Source organism: Podarcis melisellensis (assembly GCF_964234715.1).
Source record: "Podarcis melisellensis genome assembly, chromosome: 7".
Lineage (NCBI taxonomy): Eukaryota > Metazoa > Chordata > Lepidosauria > Squamata > Lacertidae > Podarcis > Podarcis melisellensis.
The window spans coordinates 7,622,008-7,640,072 of record NC_138539.1 but is presented as its reverse complement, the minus strand read 5'-3'; the positions used below and the strand labels follow the sequence as shown (position 1 = coordinate 7,640,072).

The window sequence follows — 18,065 nt, the reverse complement described above, 5'->3', positions numbered from 1 at the left end:
GAGTGAGACTGGTAAGATTTATCATTTTCCCCTGGGGCATGAGTGGGACCATATTTTTTTCTCTTAAGTGCATGGACCTGCCATTCCAGTGCAAGTTGTTGTGTCCTTGTTCTCTTGTACTCACCATTTCTGAAGACTGCTGATCTGCAGTTAGTCAGAAGGTTGGGTGAAACATTCACAGGAAAGGCCATAGCTGCGGTGCTTGCAGAAGGTTGATTCCCGGCACCTCCAGGTAGGGTTGAAAAGACCACTTTTAAAAATGCTACAGAGTGGCACTGAGAGTCTGTTTGACAAGTCCTGATCTTGATAGACCAATAGTCTAACTTAGTATAAGGTGACTTCCTGAGGTTTTGCCAAGGGAGAGAACAAACATGATATCCAGACACAATGAGATTACAGTGGTACCTCGGGTTACAAACGCTTCAGGTTACATATTCTTTAGGTTACAGACTCTGCTAACCCAGAAATAGTACCTTGGGTTAAGAACTTTGCTTCAGGATGAGAACAGAAATCGTGCTCCGGTGGGGCGGCAGCAGCAGGGGACCCCATTAGCTAAAGTGGTGTTTCAGGTTAAGAACAGTTTCAGGTTAAGAACGGACCTCGGGAACAAATTAAGTACTTAATCTATACTGTAATGTATTTTAACAAGTACACAGAATAGACTGGGTCATTTCAAGTGATCCAGGTCCAGCGCAGTCAATTCACCTCTGATTGATCAGTGAATTCTTGGGAAAGTTGGTCTTATTAAAGCAATATGAAGGGAGCAGATATCCATGTTCCTAGAAGCAAACACAATGATGGGATTCTGCTTAATATATAAACATATACACTCTCTTTAATTCTTGAATTCCTTCCTCTGTTCTGTGAGTGACTAAATAATAATAATAATAATAATAATAATAATAATAATAATAATAATAATAATAATAATAAATTTTATTTATATCCTGCCCTCCCCAGCCGAAGCCGGGCTCAGGGCGGCTAGCAACAATAAAACAGTACAAAAGTACAGCATAAACAACATTCTAAAATCATTCATTATAAAATTAATTAATTCAAGCCACTGGTGAAGCTACAGAACAATAGTTAGTGTGAAGCTATAGAACAATAGTTATCCCCCTGAAGAGTTCGTTTCTCCCTTTTCTATAAGAAACTCATTGAGTCAACTCTCAGAATACCAGTAGAGCACTTTCCTTACTCTTGGTCATTACAAGTGAAGGTTAGTTACATCCCTACCCCATCATCAGAATTCTCCACACTAGTTACTTGGGTATCTTGCCAGTTCTTGTAAATTTCCCCATCACCCCAGGACTACAGGAGAGGAGAATCTGGTAGGCAAGGAGGACTGCTAAGTCTTCCCAGCATGTTGTGTATGAGTCTACTGTGGAGGAAGGGGATGTAGATGTGAACAGCTGCCTGCATTAGGTCCAGGCTGAAAGCCAGGAAGGTGTGATGCCACCAGCTTTCAACTGCAGCTAAAGCAACAGCCAAAGTGCTAATGCTCAGTTGCCTTGCACTAGGAAAATGACTGGGGCATTTGGAGGGGAGAATAATATAAATCTTCTGAATCACCACCACCAGGGGTATCTGTTCATTTGTTTATTTATCAAGTATGTTTGCTTCTTAAAGGTGCTACTACTATTTGGGTAAACAGCTGCCCCCCCCCACGTATTTGCTTCCCATCCATCAAAAACAGCCTCCTTGGTTGGGGGGAGCCGATATAGATATATCAGAAAGCTTGCTCTATTTGGGGGAGAATCCTAGGAACTGAACAACAAAAGGAAAACTGAGTTATACTTAATAAGAAAAAAATGTGACATTTCTGCCGACTTCTCTTTCAGAACCTCCTGCACACCCTCATTCATTCCTAGCCTGATCTTATTGCACTGGAAGATAGTCCCACCCACCTGGATGAATGTTCAGTAGGTAAGTGAAATTCACTGCTATAAAACTTTATATCAATCTTTCGCTAAACAAGGTGGTGTCTTTCTCATTCTGTCTCAGCCCATCTCCTTCATCCGTACTGATATCTCTTCCTAAGCAGGAATGATGAGCTTGGCCATAGCAAAAGAAATATGACTGAACCCCAATTTTGGAGAGAAATTACATATCAGACAATACTGTCAGAAGACCAGGGAATGCTGTACTGACTTCGTCTCTTGGCACCAATCAAAACTCAATGAGAAAAAATCCAGAGGGGTGTGGCCCATGTGGGGGATTCAGTTATATTGCAGATATATTGCACATATATGACTTTTGGCTTGATAGACAGATGTTGTAGGTTTATGTGTTGTTCAATGGGCCCCTGGCTCTCACAGTTCTGGGTTTTGCACAGAATTCCAGCTGAGTCAAACATCATTGTGATATTTTCCATTTCCTAGAGGAAACTTCTGCCCCAGAAGAGGAGACAACATTTCCACATGCAGTCATTCAGCATGGAAAGACAAATTAATGGGACTTTGCAATCTGCTGCAGATGCTGTGACATATAAGGAGTACAATGGCACTTATAATAGCTCATCTGATGATCAAGGAAATTTCAAATATAAGGAATATGAAGTATCTATAATATATGGCTTTATTTTAGTTATCTGCTTTGTGGGATTTTTGGGGAATGGAACTGTCATCTGGCTTCTTGGTTTCCACATTAGGAGGAAACCGTTCACCACCTACATCCTCAATTTGGCTGTTGCTGACTTTGCATTGCTCCTGAGCCTAGAGTTCCATGCTTTTATTAGGTTTACTCACTTTGGTTATGTTCTTTATATTATTGCTAATCGTCTCTTAACCATCACATACAACACTGGCCAACTTCTTCTGACAGCCATTAGCATTGACAGATGTGTGTCTGTCCTCTTCCCTATTTGGCATCGGTGTGTCCGGCCGACACATTTGTCCACCACTGTGTGTGCCCTCATATGGGTCCTCTCCTGTCTGCTCTCCACAGTCCTCTACATTATCACAAGAACATTTCCCCTTACACCAGATAACATCTATCATTATATCCTCACAGCAAATTTTCAATTTCTCTTGACTGGACTGCTTTGTCTCCCACTTATGACAATTTCAACTGTGATTCTTTTCATCAAAGTCTGTTTTAAATCACACCCACGAAAGCGGGGAAGGCTTTTAATTGTTATTTTACTTACACTCATCTTCTTCCTCATGCTTGCTTTCCCACTCAATGCCATTCTTTTCTGTAGATTAATTTTACTCCTGAAAATTCCCATTCCAGTCCGTTATGGCTTTTTGTGTGCCTCCCTCAACAGCAGTGTGAACCCCTTGCTTTATTTTCTGGTTGGGAGGAAGAAGAGAGGTCAATCTAGGGACAACCTAGTGGTCATCCTCCAGCAGGTTTTGAATGAGGAGGAGAATGACAGACAGGAAATGAACCCTCCTGGTTCTGTCCCACTTAGGAACCTTTCGTAAGAGCTCTTTGGCTGTTTTATATCCTTGGACTGCATTAATGACTCTTGCTTACCAGAAAAAGAGGGTTGGGTTTTGTGGAAATTTTGAGGTTTGTGTAGTTGAAATGTATCCTACTCTACAAAGGGATGAGTCATGTTTCTTCTCCTCCCAATTTTTCTTCTGTGTCCTCCCCCCCCCCATGGTATACAGCCCCTGAAATGTTGCCCTTGGAGATATAAAGCCCTACAGCTCAAAATGCTCCACACTGTACACCTATATTGCACAAGCTGAAATAGACAAGAAAAAGATCGGGTGGAATCATCTGTACAACCTGGAATGAGAATAGAAAAAATTAGACATTCTCCTTTGAACACAACTGGTATCACATCCCCCCCCCACAAGTCCTTAGCACCTGCCATCCCAGCAGGCTGCTCTTGTCTTGTGATCAAGAAATCTGAAGATTGCTTATCCACTCTTAGTCTCAACGTAGTCAAACAAATACCCTTGAATGAGAGAGTTATTGGGAAGGTCCCTTTTTATTTTTGATGTTGGAGGCTACATGCTGTTTAGGTGACCTTGTTATAGTATTGACATGTGCTTTATTTTATGTTATTATATATTTGTTTTCCCATGTTATCATGATATTATCACTATGTTGTTGTTGTTTTGTTATTATGAAATTGCTTTTGTATGGTTTGTTTGAAATTCATCCCTGTTTTGTTGTTGTAAGCCACTTTGGGCATGGGTATTCATATGGGAAGATGGGGGGGGGGGTAAAATGAATGAAATGAAATTTTAGACTCTGTAATCTCGGCAAATCTTGGGTTTGGATTGCATTGTTAATGTACCTGCAAGAAATGACTACAGGCAGCCCTGTTCAGGGAAGTTTTTAATGTTTGATTAACTAATCTGCGTCCCTGAGTCAATGGAGCTTGCCCAACACTTTGAAGTGATAGGTACAAGAACATTATGCCTCAGATGTATGGCACTCATGCCATTGGAAATTTCCTTATATAGTAACTGTTACCCATTTGCAGACCTTTACAGTAGCTGTGTTAAATAAACACTTCTCATTTTAAGTACGAGCATTGTTTTCAAGTCTCATCACTTGCAAATGTACTGGCACAAGCGTCAACCAAAATATGATCCAGAGTTGTGAATAGTGGACACAGAGGACATCTGAGAAGTCATCTAGTGACAGAGATGTACCCAAAGTACTACCAAACTTTACACTCGCTCCTTCAAATGGAGTGCAACAACACTCAGAAAAGGGAACTTGCCAATTTCCAAAACATGGGGACCACCCACCCAAAGAGCTCCATCTTCCTAGAATTCAAACACGATCAACACTCATCTAGACCACTACTGCATCTATACACTGGTTCAAAGCTTTCACAGTCTCTTCCGATTCATATGTTATGGAAAGGAGAGTTGTGTGTTAACATCATATCACACTGTGGATACCTTGCTCCAAAACTCCTAATGACCTCATCCAATGGCTTCATATAGATATTAATTTAAACTGGAGTTCAAATAATATGATCGTAATCACAACATATTATGTAAATAAGCTTAGCATATATTTTATCTGCTTCAGTATTTTAACCACTGCTAATTACCTGAAAGATCATCTCCATCCCCATTGCTCAGCCCAGACAATGAGGCCCTACTCCGAGGGCCTTCTGGCAATTCCCTCACTGCCAGAAGTGAGGTTACAGGGAACCAGGCAGAGGGCCTTCTGTGTAGTGGCGCCTGCCCTGTGGAATGCCCTCCGATCATATGTCAAGGAAATATATGAGTATCTGACTGTTAGAAGACAACTGAAGGCAGCCCTGTTCAGGGAAGTTTTTAATGTTTGATAGCTTGACATTTTATTATAATTATTTTTATTAGTAGTAGTAGTATTCTATTGGGTGCCACCCAGAGTGGCTGTGGTATTATTATTATTATTATTATTATTATTATTATTATTATTATTATCATCATTAAAGTGGAGAGATGGGTGACCAGGTGGATCAGCTCGCTTCCACATGTCACAGCAAATGGCCCTGACTCCTTGTCCCCCTCCACATACTGGGGTACTCAAGAGCAACTCCCCACTCTACCGCAGGCAATCATGTCTCCCCACCAATAGTCACTTTCCCCACCCAATAGATGAATCCAGAAGTGCCCCCAAACTTCACACTGGCTCCTTCAAAGGGGATTGCAATCCCACTCGGAACATGGAACTTGCCAGTTTCCAAAACATGGGGAACCCCTCCCCACCCAAAGAGCCCCCATTGTCCTCCAATTCAAACACAGTTGATCAGCCCTCATCCAGACCACTACTGCATCAAGACACTGGTTCAAAGTTTTCACAGTCTTTCCCAATTCATAGGTTATGGGAAAGGAGAGCTGTGTGTCAACATCATCATAGTGCTGACACCTTGCTCCAAAACTCATAATGACCACATCCAATTGCTTCATATATATATTAAATGCAGTGGTACCTCGGGTTAAAGAAGCTTCAGGTTACAGACACTTCAGGTTACAGACTCCTGTAACCCAGAAATAGAACCTCGATTAAGAACTTTGCTTCAGGATGAGAACAGAAATCACATGGCGGCGGCAGCGGGAGGCCCCATTAGCTAAAGTGGTACCTCAGGTTAAGAACAATTTCAGGTTAAGAATGGCCCTCCGGAACGAATTAAGTGCTTAACCCGAGGTTCTACTGTAGATATTAATGTTAACTGGAGTTCAAATAATATTACCTTAAACACAATATACGGTATCATAACAAAGCTTAGCATCTATTCAACCTGCTTCAGTATTATAACTTTTGCATGTTTCAAAGTATGGTTGTGATTTTTCTTGATGTTTCTGTTTATTCTTTTTTTTTTTTTTACAATCAAGCAGTATATAAATTTTAGGAAATAAGTGAAAAGAAATAAACATTACATTGGTTACCATGGAATTGCCTGCTAATGAAGGTGGGCATGACGGAGTTCAAATAATATTACCGTAAGAAGAATATATCATAGCAAAGCTTAGCATCTATTCAACCAAAGTATGGTTGTTATTTTTCTTGATTTTTCTGTTCATTCTTTTGAACTGCTTTGGGGTGTGTGTTTTTTTTAATTGAAATTTTATGAAATAAGTGAAAAGAAATAAACATTACATTGGTTACTATGGAATTGCCTGCTAATGAAGGTGGGCATGACGGATGACCTGGTGGATCAGCTCCCTTCCATGGGCAAATGGCTCTGACTCCTTGCGCCCCCTCCACCTAGTTGGCCTACTCAAGAGCAACCTTCCCTCCCACCCTAGGTAATCATGTCTCCTCACCAATAGACACCTCCCCCACCCAATAAAAGGCACATAGGGACAACTGCTTTTGGCCGTTAAAAAGCCAGAAGTTGTTATCTTGCTTAGACAGCCTTGATTAGAAATCTGGGGATGAGGTCTTGATTTGTTCCATTTGTCTGGTACAGATAAAGAAGTACGTGAGACATGAGCTGCTTCGTCCAGAACCAATTACAAACCTAGTCTTCATGACTGTAGCCTTCTGGGACATATATGACAATAGTCTCCTCCTCCTTGGTGAACTGATAATGATCTCATATCCAATTAAAGAGCATCTTCTTGCCCTATGAGGCAGAGAATCAAATTAAACCCAGTCGAAGAACAGGAGGGACCATTTTGCACCTTTGAGTGAAACTGGTAAGATTTATGATTTTCCCCAGGGGCATGAGTGGGACCATATTTTCTGTCTCTTAAGTCCTTAGGACCTGCCATTCCAGTGCAAGATGTTGTGTCCTTGTTCTCTTGTACTCACCATTTCTGAAGACTGCTGATCTGCAGTTAGTCACAAGGTTGGGTGAAACATTCATAGGAAAGGCCGTAGCTGCAGTGCTTGCAGATTGTTGATTCCCAGCACCTCCAGGTGTGTGTCTGTCCTCTTCCCTATTTGGCATCGGTGTGTCCGGCCGACCCATTTGTCCACCACTGTGTGTGCCCTCATATGGGTCCTCTCCTGTCTGCTCTGCGTAATCCTCTACATTCTTGAAAACTATTACACTTTTCCATATTGGTTATCAGAAACAGGCCAATATGTCTTGACTGGACTGCTTTGCCTCCCGCTTATGACAATTTCAACTTTAATAATAATAATCAGGACTTTAATAATAATAATAATTGGAGAAACGTTCGGGCCAAAAAAACCTCTGCTCTCGCAAGTATAGGGCAATTGTTTTGTTCAGAGGGACAGAGGGAGGGAGAGAACATTAGATCCATAATCATTGAGTCCTTTGAGTGTTAGCAGATGTAGCAGAATAAACTGGGTCAGGTCAAGGGTTGTAACGTTGGGTGAAAAACACAAGAGGACAAAAAAGAGATACAATGTGCAGGACTCACATCTTTTCTCATCCCAATTTTTTTTTCTATGCTTGCTCTATTTTAGGGAGAAGCCTAGGAACTGAACAACAAAAAGAAAACTGAGTTATATGTAATAAGAAACAATGTGATGTTACTGCCTGACCTCTCCTTCAGAACCTCCGGCACACCCTCATTCATTCCTTCTCTTGGCACCAATCAAACCAAGTTTCCAGGTAAACTAACTCACTAAAGTCCAAAAAAACCTCAAAGAGAAAAAATCCAGAGGGGTGTGGCCCATGTGGGGGATTCATTTATATTGCAGAGAAGTGCACATATATGACCTTTGGCTTGATAGACAGATGTTGTGGAGTTATGTGTTGTTCAATGGGTTCCTGGATCCCACAATTCTGGGTTTTGCACAGAATTCCAACTGAGTCAGACATCTTTATGATATTTTCCATTTCCTAGAGGAAACTTCTGCTCCAGAAGAGGTGACAAGGATTCCACACGCCGTCATTCAACATGGAAATAAATACCAATTGGACTTTGCAATCTGCTGCGGTTGCTGTGACATATAAAGAGTATAATGACACTTACAATAGCTCATCTAATGGCCAAGGAGATTCCCATTACAACCCATTTGTAGTATTTATACTAAATGTCTTCATTTTAGTTACATGCTGTGTGGGATTTTTGGGGAATGGAACTGTCATCTGGCTTCTTGTTTTCCACATTAGGAGGAAACCATTCACCACCTACATCCTTAATTTGGCTGTTGCTGACTTTGCATTCCTCCTGAGCTTAGAGATCTATGCTTTTACTAGGTTTCCTGATGATGTTCTTTATATTATTGTTGTATGTCTCCTATCCTTCACATACAACACTGGCCAACTTCTTCTGACAGCCATCAGCATTGACAGATGTTTGTCTGTCCTCTTCCCTATTTGGCATCGGTGTGTCCGGCCGACCCATTTGTCCAGCACTGGGTGTGCCCTCATATGGGTCCTCTCCTGTCTGCTCTCCATAGTCCTCTACATTATCACAGAAACATCTCCCCTTATATCAGATAACACCTATCTTTATTTCCTCACAATATTTTTTCAATTTCTCTTGACTGGACTGCTTTGCCTCCCTCTTATGACAATTTCAACTGTCATCCTTTTCATCAAAGTCTGTTTTAAATCACACCCACGAAAGCGGGGAAGACTTTTAACGATTATTTTACTTACACTCCTCTTCTTCCTCGTGCTTGCTTTCCCACTCAATGCCCTTCTTCTTGCTGTATCCATCGTGGGCTTGAATATTCCTGGTCTATTCCATTATGCCTTTTTGTGTGCCTCCCTCAACAGCTGCGTGAACCCCTTCCTCTATTTTCTGGTTGGGAGGAAGAAGGGAGGTCAATCTAGGGAGAGTCTACTGGTCATCCTCCAGCGGGTTTTGAATGAGGAGGAGAATGACGGACAGGAAGTGGACCCTCCTTGTTCGAACCCACTTAGGAACCTTTCCTAAGAGTTCTTTGGTCTGGCTTTAATGTGTCCTTGCACTGCACTGATGACTATTGCTTACCAGAAAAAGAGGCTGAGGTTTTGTTGAAAATATTGAGGTTTGTATAGCTGAAATGTATCCTACTTTACAAAGGGAGGAGTCATGTCTTTTGTTGTCTCAATCTTTCTTCTGTGCCCCACTCACCTATTGTATACAGCCCCTGAATTGTTGCCTATGAAGATATTAAGCCCTTTGGCTGAACGGGGCTTCCCACCATTTAACTATACTGTACCAGCTGCACCACTTTCTACAGCAAACCAAAGTCTACTTGGAAGTTCTGATGGTGACCTTTAAACCTTGCTGATTTGAAACTTGGGTATTTCAAGGACTGCCTTCACTCCTGTGAGACCACCTGCACCGTATGATTCACTTCACAGACTCTACTTAGGTGCCTGTCAGCAATCATAGGCAGAACCAGGCAGAGGGCCTTCTTGGTAGTGGCTCCCTCCCTGTGGAATGCACTCCCACCAGATGTCAAAGAGAACAACAACTACCAGACCATTAGAAGACATCTGAAGGCAGCCCTGTTTAGGGAAGCTTTTAATGTTTGATGTACAAAGTATTTTAATATTTTTTTGGATGCCACTCAGAATGGCTGGGGAAGCCCAGCCAGATGGACGGGGTATTAATAAATTATTATTACTATTATTATTATTATTATTATTATTATTATTATTATTATTATACAAATAGGGCACATTTGTAGAATTTAATTCCATGTATGATTAAACAAGCTCGTGGTTGGACGAGATGCCCCTGGATACCCCTTCTAACTCCACAATTCTTTGAGTGTAAGATTCCAGGAGTTCCTGAATTCCATTCTCTGCAATAACAGGCAAGTTCCATTCTTTTAGAGATTTAAGCCTTTCCTGAAGATCACACACACACACACACACACACACACACACAAATACAAACAATTCATTGTGTGTTTCAGCTTCATCTATCACTCTTTAGACATATATTTTTAATGACTAGCAGGAATTTTGGATGCCTATTTTATAATATAAAAAACCCACCTGTTTTGTATTTTTCATGGTTGTCATTGTGTACTTGCACAATGCTATCTGAAGAGTTGGCTTCCTGAAAGTCAGTCTATATTTGTGTTCAATAAACAAGCAAAGAATGATTCCATATTGAGGCAAGGACTTGTATTAACTGCTGACATATACATTACAATGCATAGTATTATCTTTTTTTGCCCTGCTTTTGTTTCTTTTTAGATTTGCTTTCTCTTGTTGTTGTCCTGTACTCTACACATAAATAAAAACCATTCTGAAAATCTTTTTTAAAAGTGTTTTTAAAAATACATTGAATTTTCCATAAGCCTCTCCATCGCCATCTATTGTCACTTTGTATTTCGCAGTTAAAATTCACTTAAAATGTTTTATTTGTAACTGCATGGCTGAGTCCTGGGTTAAGGAAATAATTGCATGCAGATGAGGGTGATGGACAGCTAGTGAAGGACCCTGGGTGAAAAGCAAGGAAGGGGAGATCTCCCAGGGTTAGAGAAACTCCCTATGTAAAGCTGGGGGGGGGGCACACCAATTTCTGTCTGGTGTAAAAGTTAAGATATATTTGTGAGACAGGGCTTTGCATGGTACTATCCCTTTCTCTTTCTTTGTTTCTTCTCTTTTTCATTATTATAGTTTGTTTTTTATTGTATTATGAAATTTCTTAGTAAAATTTCATTTTAAAAAAGAACACATGGTATTGGGTGTCTGCCTTACCCAATCTCCTTTTAAGGAGGAGGAGGAAGAAGAAGAAGAGTTTGGATTTGATATCCCGCTTTATCCCTACCCAAAGGAGTCTCAAAGCGGCTAACATTCTCCTTTCCCTTCCTCCCCCACATAAAACACTCTGTGAGGTGAGTGAGGCTGAGAGACTTCAGAGAAGTGTGACTAGCCCAAGGTCACCCAGCAGCTGCATTTGGAGGAGCGGAGACGCGAACCCGGTTCACCAGATTACGAGTTTACCGCTCTTAACCACTACACCACACTGGCTTAAGTTAAGGTGGGCTTCAGTGATATGTAGCTAGCAAAGAACTGTCACTCTCATTGCCCATTCACCTGTAGAAAAAAATAAAGGAGTCTTTTTATAATTTTTATTAAATTTTCTGTTTTACAATTTTAAAAAAACGACTCATAGAATCATAGAATCATAGAGTTGGAAGAGACCACAAGGGCCATCGAGTCCAACCCCCTGCCAAGCAGGAACACCATCAGAGCACTCCTGACATATGGTTGTCAAGCCTCTGCTTAAAGACCTCCAAAGAAGGAGACTCCACCACACTCCTTGGCAGCAAATTCCACTGTCGAACAGCTCTTACTTTCAGGAAGTTCTTCCTAATGTTTAGGTGAAATATTCTTTCATGTAGTTTGGATCCATTGCTCCGTGTCCGCTTCTCTGGAGCAGCAGAAAACAACCTTTCTCCCTCCTCTATATGACATCCTTTTATATAGTTGAACATGGCTCTCATATCACCCCTTAACCTCCTCTTCTCCAGGCTAAACATGCCCAGCTCCCTTAGCCGTTCCTCATAAGGCATCGTTTCCAGGCCTTTGACCATTTTGGTTGCCCTCCTCTGGACACGTTCCAGTTTGTCAGTGTCCTTCTTGAACTGTGGTGCCCAGAACTGGACACAGTACTCCAGGTGAGGTCTGACCAGACCAGAATACAGTGGCACGATTACTTCCCTTGATCTAGATGCTATACTCCTATTGATGCAGCCCAGAATTGCATTGGCTTTTTTAGCTGCCGCGTCATTTTAACATCCTTAAGAACCAATTGCTCTTGCATCCCACTCCACTTCTCACCTATGGATTTACACAGGGAAGAAACAGCAAAACATTTCGGAAAATCTTATTTTCCCTTCTGTGCTCAGCCCCTCCCTACAAAATGTGCATATTGGGTAAATGTTTTTTGCCGTTAAAGGGCAAGGATCTGTTATCATGACAGGTCCCGAGATGTTTTATTTGGCCGTTACAGATAAAGAAGCACATGAGACATGTCCAACTGAGTCAGACATCTTTGTGATATTTTCCATTTCCTAGAGGAAACTTCTGCTCCAAAAGCTTAGAGATCTATGCTTTTACTAGGTTTCCTGATGATGTTCTTTATATTATTGTTGTATGTCTCTTATCCTTCACATACAACACTGGCCAACTTCTTCTGACAGCCATCAGCATTGACAGATGTGTCTCTGTCCTCTTCCCTATTTGGCATCGGTGTGTCCGGCCGACCCATTTGTCCAGCACTGGGTGTGCCCTCATATGGGTCCTCTCCTGTCTGCTCTCCATAGTCCTCTACATTATCACAGAAACATCTCCCCTTATATCAGATAACACCTATCTTTATTTCCTCACAATATTTTTTCAATTTCTCTTGACTGGACTGCTTTGCCTCCCTCTTATGACAATTTCAACTGTCATCCTTTTCATCAAAGTCTGTTTTAAATCACACCCACGACAGCGGGGAAGACTTTTAACGATTATTTTACTTACACTCCTCTTCTTCCTCGTGCTTGCTTTCCCACTCAATGCCCTTCTTCTTGCTGTATCCATCGTGGGCTTGAATATTCCTGGTCTATTCCATTATGCCTTTTTGTGTGCCTCCCTCAACAGCTGCGTGAACCCCTTCCTCTATTTTCTGGTTGGGAGGAAGAAGGGAGGTCAATCTAGGGAGAGTCTACTGGCCATCCTCCAGCGGGTTTTGAATGAGGAGGAGAATGACGGACAGGAAGTGGACCCTCCTTGTTCGAACCCACTTAGGAACCTTTCCTAAGAGTTCTTTGGTCTGGCTTTAATGTGTCCTTGCACTGCACTGATGACTATTGCTTACCAGAAAAAGAGGCTGAGGTTTTGTTGAAAATATTGAGGTTTGTATAGCTGAAATGTATCCTACTTTACAATGGGAGGAGTCATGTCTTTTGTTGTCTCAATCTTTCTTCTGTGCCCCACTCACCTATTGTATACAGCCCCTGAATTGTTGCCTATGAAGATATTAAGCCCTTTGGCTGAACGGGGCTTCCCACCATTTAACTATACTGTACCAGCTGCACCACTTTCTACAGCAAACCAAAGTCTACTTGGAAGTTCTGATGGTGACCTTTAAACCTTGCCGATTTGGAACTTGGGTATGTCAAGGACTGCCGTCACTCCTGTGAGACTACCTGCACCGTATGATTTAATTCAGAGACTCTACTTAGATGCCTGTCAAAAATCATAGGCAGAACCAGGCAGAGGGCCTTCTTGGTAGTGGCTCCCTCCCTGTGGAATGCACTCCCACCAGATGTCAAAGAGAACAACAACTAACAGACCATTAGAAGACATCTGAAGGCAGCCCTGTTTAGAGAAGCTTTTAATGTTTGATGTATTACAGTATTTTAATATTTTTTTGGAAGCCGCCCAGAGTGGCTGGGGAAGCCAAGCCAGATGGGTGGGGTATGAATAAAATATTATTATTATTATTATTATTATTATTATTATTATTATTATTATTACTACTACTACTACTACTACTACTACTACTAATACTACTATTATACAAATAGGCCACATTTGCAGAATTTAATTCCATGTATGATTAAACAACCTCGTGGTTGGATGAGATGCCCCTGGATCATAGAATCATAGAATCATAGAATCGTAGAGTTGGAAAAGACCACAAGGGCCATTGAGTCCAACCCCCTGCCAAGCAGGAAACACCATCAGAGCACTCCTGACATATGGTTGTCAAGCCTCTGCTTAAAGACCTCCAAAGAAGGAGATTCCACCACACTCCTTGGCAGCAAATTCCACTGTCGAACAGCTCTTGGAAGCATGCCCCTTCCAACTCCACAATTCTTTGAGTGTATGATTCCAGGAGTTCCTGAATTCAGTTCTCTGCAAGAACAGGAAAGTTCCATTCTTTTGGAGATTTAAGCCTTTCCTGAAGACCACACACACACATACACACTTCATAGTGTGTTCAGCTTCATCTATCCCTCTTTAGATATATATTTTTAATGACTAGTAGGAATTTCGGATGCCTATCTTTTAATATAAAAACCCCACCTGTTTTGTATTTTTGATGGTTGTCATTTTGTACTTGTACAATGCTATCTGAAGAGTTGGCTTCCTGTAAAACCGTCTATATTTGTGTTCAATAAACAAGCAAAGAATGATACCATATTGAGGCAAGGACTTGTATTAACTGCTGACATATTTATTACGATGCATGGTATTTTCTTTTCCCCCCTGCTTTTGTGTCTGTTTAGATTTGCTTTCTCTTGTTGTTGTCCTGTACTTTACACATAAATAAAAACCATTCTGAAAATGCTTTTTAAAAAGTGTTTTTAAAAATACATTGAATTTTCCATAAGCCTCTCCATCGCCATCTATTGTCACTTTGTATTTTGCACTCTTAAAACTCACTTAAAACGTTTTATTTGTAACTGCATGGCTGAGTCCTGGCTTAAGGAAATAATTGCATGCAGATGAGGCTGATGGACAGCTAGTGAAGGACCCTGAGTGAAAAGCAGGGAAGGGGAGATCTCCCAGGGTTAGAGAAACTCCCTATGTAAAAGCTGGGGGGGTGGCACACCTATTTCTGTCTGGTGTAAAAGTTAAGATATATTTGTGAGACAGGGCTTTGCATGGTACTATCCCTTTCTCTCTCCTTGTTTCTTTTCTTTTTGATTAGAATAGTTTGTTTTTTATTGTATTATGAAATTTCTCAATAAAATTTCATTTAAAAAAAAGAACACATGGTATTCGCATATATCATGGGTGTCTGCCTTACCCAATCTCCTTTTAAGGAGGAGGAGGAAGAAGAAGAGTTTGGATTTGATATCCTGCTTTATCACTACCCAAAGGAGTCTCAAAGCAGCTAACATTCTCCTTTCCCTTCCTCCCCCACAACAAACACTCTGTGAGGTGAGTGGGGTGAGAGACGTGAGAGACGAGAGAAGTGTGACGAGCCCAAGGTCACCCAGCAGCTGCATGTGGAGGAGTGGGGAAGCGAACCCGGTTCACCAGATTACGGGTTTACCGCTCTTAATCACTACACCACACTGGCTTATGTTAAGGTGGGCTTCAGTGACATGTAGCTAGGATATAACTGTGACTCTCATTGCACATTCACTTGTAGAAAAAAATAAAGGATTCTTTTTATAATTTTTATTAAATTTTCTGTTTTACATTTTTTAAAAAAAATTAACATCCTTAAGAACCAATTGCTCTTGCATCCCACTCCACTTCTCACCTATGGTTTTACACAGGGAAGAAACAGCAAAACATTTTGGAAAATCTTATTTTCCCTTCTGGGCTCACCCCCGCCCTACAAAATGTGCATATTGGGCAAATGTTTTTTGCCGTTAAAGGGCAAGGATGGTTGTATCTGTTATCATGACAGGTCCTGAGATGTTTTATTTGGCCGTTACAGATAAAGAAGCACATGAGACATGTGTTCAGTTTCCCCTTCAATACTCATTACAAACTGTCATTGGGGGACATAGATCTTTCAATGACAAGAGTCTCCTCCTAGGCCAGATGGCATTTATCCTCACAACCACTTAAAGAACATGATCTTGCTACATGAGGCAGGGAAACAGATTAAGCCAAGACAAAGAATGGGTGGGATCGGCATGAGATTGGTAAGATTTCCCATTTTTCTTTGAGGAATGATTGGTGCCCCATTGCCTTGCTAAGACCTTAGTACCTACCATTCTGTTGCAGGATACTTTGTCTCTGTTGTCTTCTGATCACCATATCTGAAGACTCCCAATCCATACTTTTTCAGCAAATTGTAAAATAAGTACCCTCTGGGTGGTTGGGTGAAGCTTAGTGACAGAGCAAATTAGAAGCATGCATGGGAAAAGACGGAGGAAGAAATGGCCGATTAGCTCAGTGCTTTGCATATGGAATGTCTCCATTTTAGTCTCCAGTTGGGATCAGAGACAACCTTCTTTGAAATCCCTAGGAGTGTCTGGTAGTCAATGTGACCAATACTGAACTAGATGGACCAATGATCAGACTCAGTTTATGGCAGATTTTTAGGGAAGAGAGAGAACATGGGATCCAGAGTCAATAAGTACATTGTGTGTTTTTGCAGGTATTGTAGAATACATCATAAAATCACAGAATTGTAGAGTTGGAAAGGAACACGGGGATCATCTACTCCAAGCCTCTGCAATGCAGGAATCTTTCAGCCAAAGTGGGGCTCAAACTCACAACCCTGAGATTAAGAGTCTCTTGCTCAACCAGTCTCATGCTCTAGGTGGGAGCATGATACGGAATAACTGTTATTATCTTCCCTGGGTGGTAGTGAATCTCAATGGTTCAGGGAGGACATTCCCATATCTACCTGGAAATGCTAGGGGTCAGTTTTTGTACCTTCTGAATACAAAGCAGACATGTTCTCCATGAGCTCCAGACCTTCTCATATGGGTGGAAGAGAAAGAGGGAAAGCAGATGTGGGTGGATGGGGTGGAAATCAATATGGTATCTCAAAAGGGGTGGACATGAATAAAGGGGGAATGAATAATGAATACCTTGTAAGGAGACAGTGCTATATTTAATGAGGCAAATGGAAATGAATTGGTTGGGTTCAGCCATACCTACTTTGACATTTGTCTCCCAGAGGACTGGTGATGGGTCATTGTGTCCATTGGCAATCAAAATGTTCCACCAATCTTATTCTTATAGGTTATTGGAGGGAAATGCCCCTATACAGCATCTATTCTGGAAGGATATTGAAAGGGATCTGCTAGAGTGTCTACTGGTGGGAGTGGATTTTGATCGAAGTAAGACAGCATGGACTACAATGACCTTTTCTGATTCCTTTGCAACAGCACCACCCTCAAGTCTCTGAGCAAAGCCAAACTGAGAAGAACACATCATTCTGGGTCATGTATGGAATTCCACTTGAACTGTTCCACTTGAAATGTTCTCTGTAACATTTTATTTCTCTTAGCGGGCACTCATACTCCAGAAGAAGAGATAAGGATCCCACAAGGAGCAAGTGAGCATGATGGTAAATAGCAGCTGGACCTCCAGTTCCGATATGGAGGCTTGGACAGGTTATGAGCATGATAATAGCTCATATACTGGCCAAGAAAATGACTGGTATAATCCATTGAAAGAAGCTATTTTCTATATGTTCAGTTTGGTTATCTGTTGTGCTGGATTTTTGGGAAATGGAACCACCATCTGGCTTCTTAGCTTCTGCACTAAGAAGAACCAGTTCACCACCTACATCCTGAACTTGGCTGTTGCTGACTTTGCCTTCCTCATGACTGTAGAGATATATCATTGTATTGCTTTGACTCGTCTAGGCAAAGATGCTTCTTTAATAACTCTCCATCTCTTAATGTTCATGTACAACACTGATCTACTCCTCCTAACAGCCATCAGCATTGACAGATGTGTGTCTGTGCTCTTCCCTATTTGGCATCGGTGCTACCGGCCGACACATCTGTCCACCACTGTGTGTTCCCTCATATGGGCCCTCTGCTTTCTGTTCACCATAATTCTCTACATTCTCCAGTTATTTAGCATATTTAGCTATTACTTCACAGCAAGCCTCCAATTACTCTTGTCTGCCCTGCTTTGCCTTGCACTAATGACAATTTCAACGGTGATCTTATTCATCAAAGTCTGTTTTAAATCACGCCAGCGAAAGCGGGGAAGGCTTTTAATGGTTATTTTACTTACTCTTCTCTTCTTCCTCATACTTGCTTTTCCACTTGATGCCCTTATTGCCCTTAATCATTTTCTAACT

At 41.4% G+C, this 18,065-nt stretch overlaps 3 protein-coding genes and 1 long non-coding RNA gene across 5 annotated transcripts; all 4 read left to right on the top strand.

The window, feature by feature from the left end:
• Positions 1-1,850: 1,850 nt before the first annotated feature.
• LOC309374113 (mas-related G-protein coupled receptor member H-like) lies at positions 1,851-3,428 on the top strand (the record flags this gene model as incomplete). 2 transcript variants are annotated; one of them, XR_014170354.1, is made up of 2 exons in its annotated part: positions 1,851-1,926; positions 2,045-2,162. XR_014170354.1 is itself a non-coding variant. In XM_081918960.1 (2 exons), the coding sequence occupies exon 2, from the start codon at positions 2,421-2,423 to the stop codon at positions 3,426-3,428; it is 1,008 nt and encodes a 335-aa protein (XP_081775086.1). In that variant the 5' UTR covers positions 1,851-1,926; positions 2,382-2,420. The 2 variants fall into 2 exon arrangements, 1 of the variants encoding a protein (XP_081775086.1); XM_081918960.1 differs by lacking the exon at positions 2,045-2,162 and adding an exon at positions 2,382-3,428.
• A 4,528-nt stretch (positions 3,429-7,956) lies between these two features.
• LOC309374119 (mas-related G-protein coupled receptor member H-like) lies at positions 7,957-9,814 on the top strand. Its single transcript, XM_081918969.1, has 2 exons — positions 7,957-7,993; positions 8,229-9,814. Exon 2 carries the CDS (start codon positions 8,283-8,285, stop codon positions 9,267-9,269), a length of 987 nt encoding a protein of 328 aa, XP_081775095.1. The 5' UTR covers positions 7,957-7,993; positions 8,229-8,282; the 3' UTR covers positions 9,270-9,814.
• A 2,406-nt stretch (positions 9,815-12,220) lies between these two features.
• LOC309374798 (mas-related G-protein coupled receptor member H-like) lies at positions 12,221-13,547 on the top strand (the record flags this gene model as incomplete). Its single annotated transcript, XM_081919978.1, has 2 exons — positions 12,221-12,240; positions 12,359-13,547. 2 exons carry the CDS (start codon positions 12,221-12,223, stop codon positions 13,086-13,088), a joined length of 750 nt encoding a protein of 249 aa, XP_081776104.1. The 3' UTR covers positions 13,089-13,547.
• Positions 13,548-15,511: 1,964 nt separating this feature from the next.
• LOC309374247 lies at positions 15,512-17,813 on the top strand. The gene is made up of 3 exons (XR_014170448.1): positions 15,512-15,939; positions 16,398-16,562; positions 16,991-17,813. It is a non-coding gene; the product is annotated as an uncharacterized lncRNA (long non-coding RNA).
• Positions 17,814-18,065: the final 252 nt, after the last annotated feature.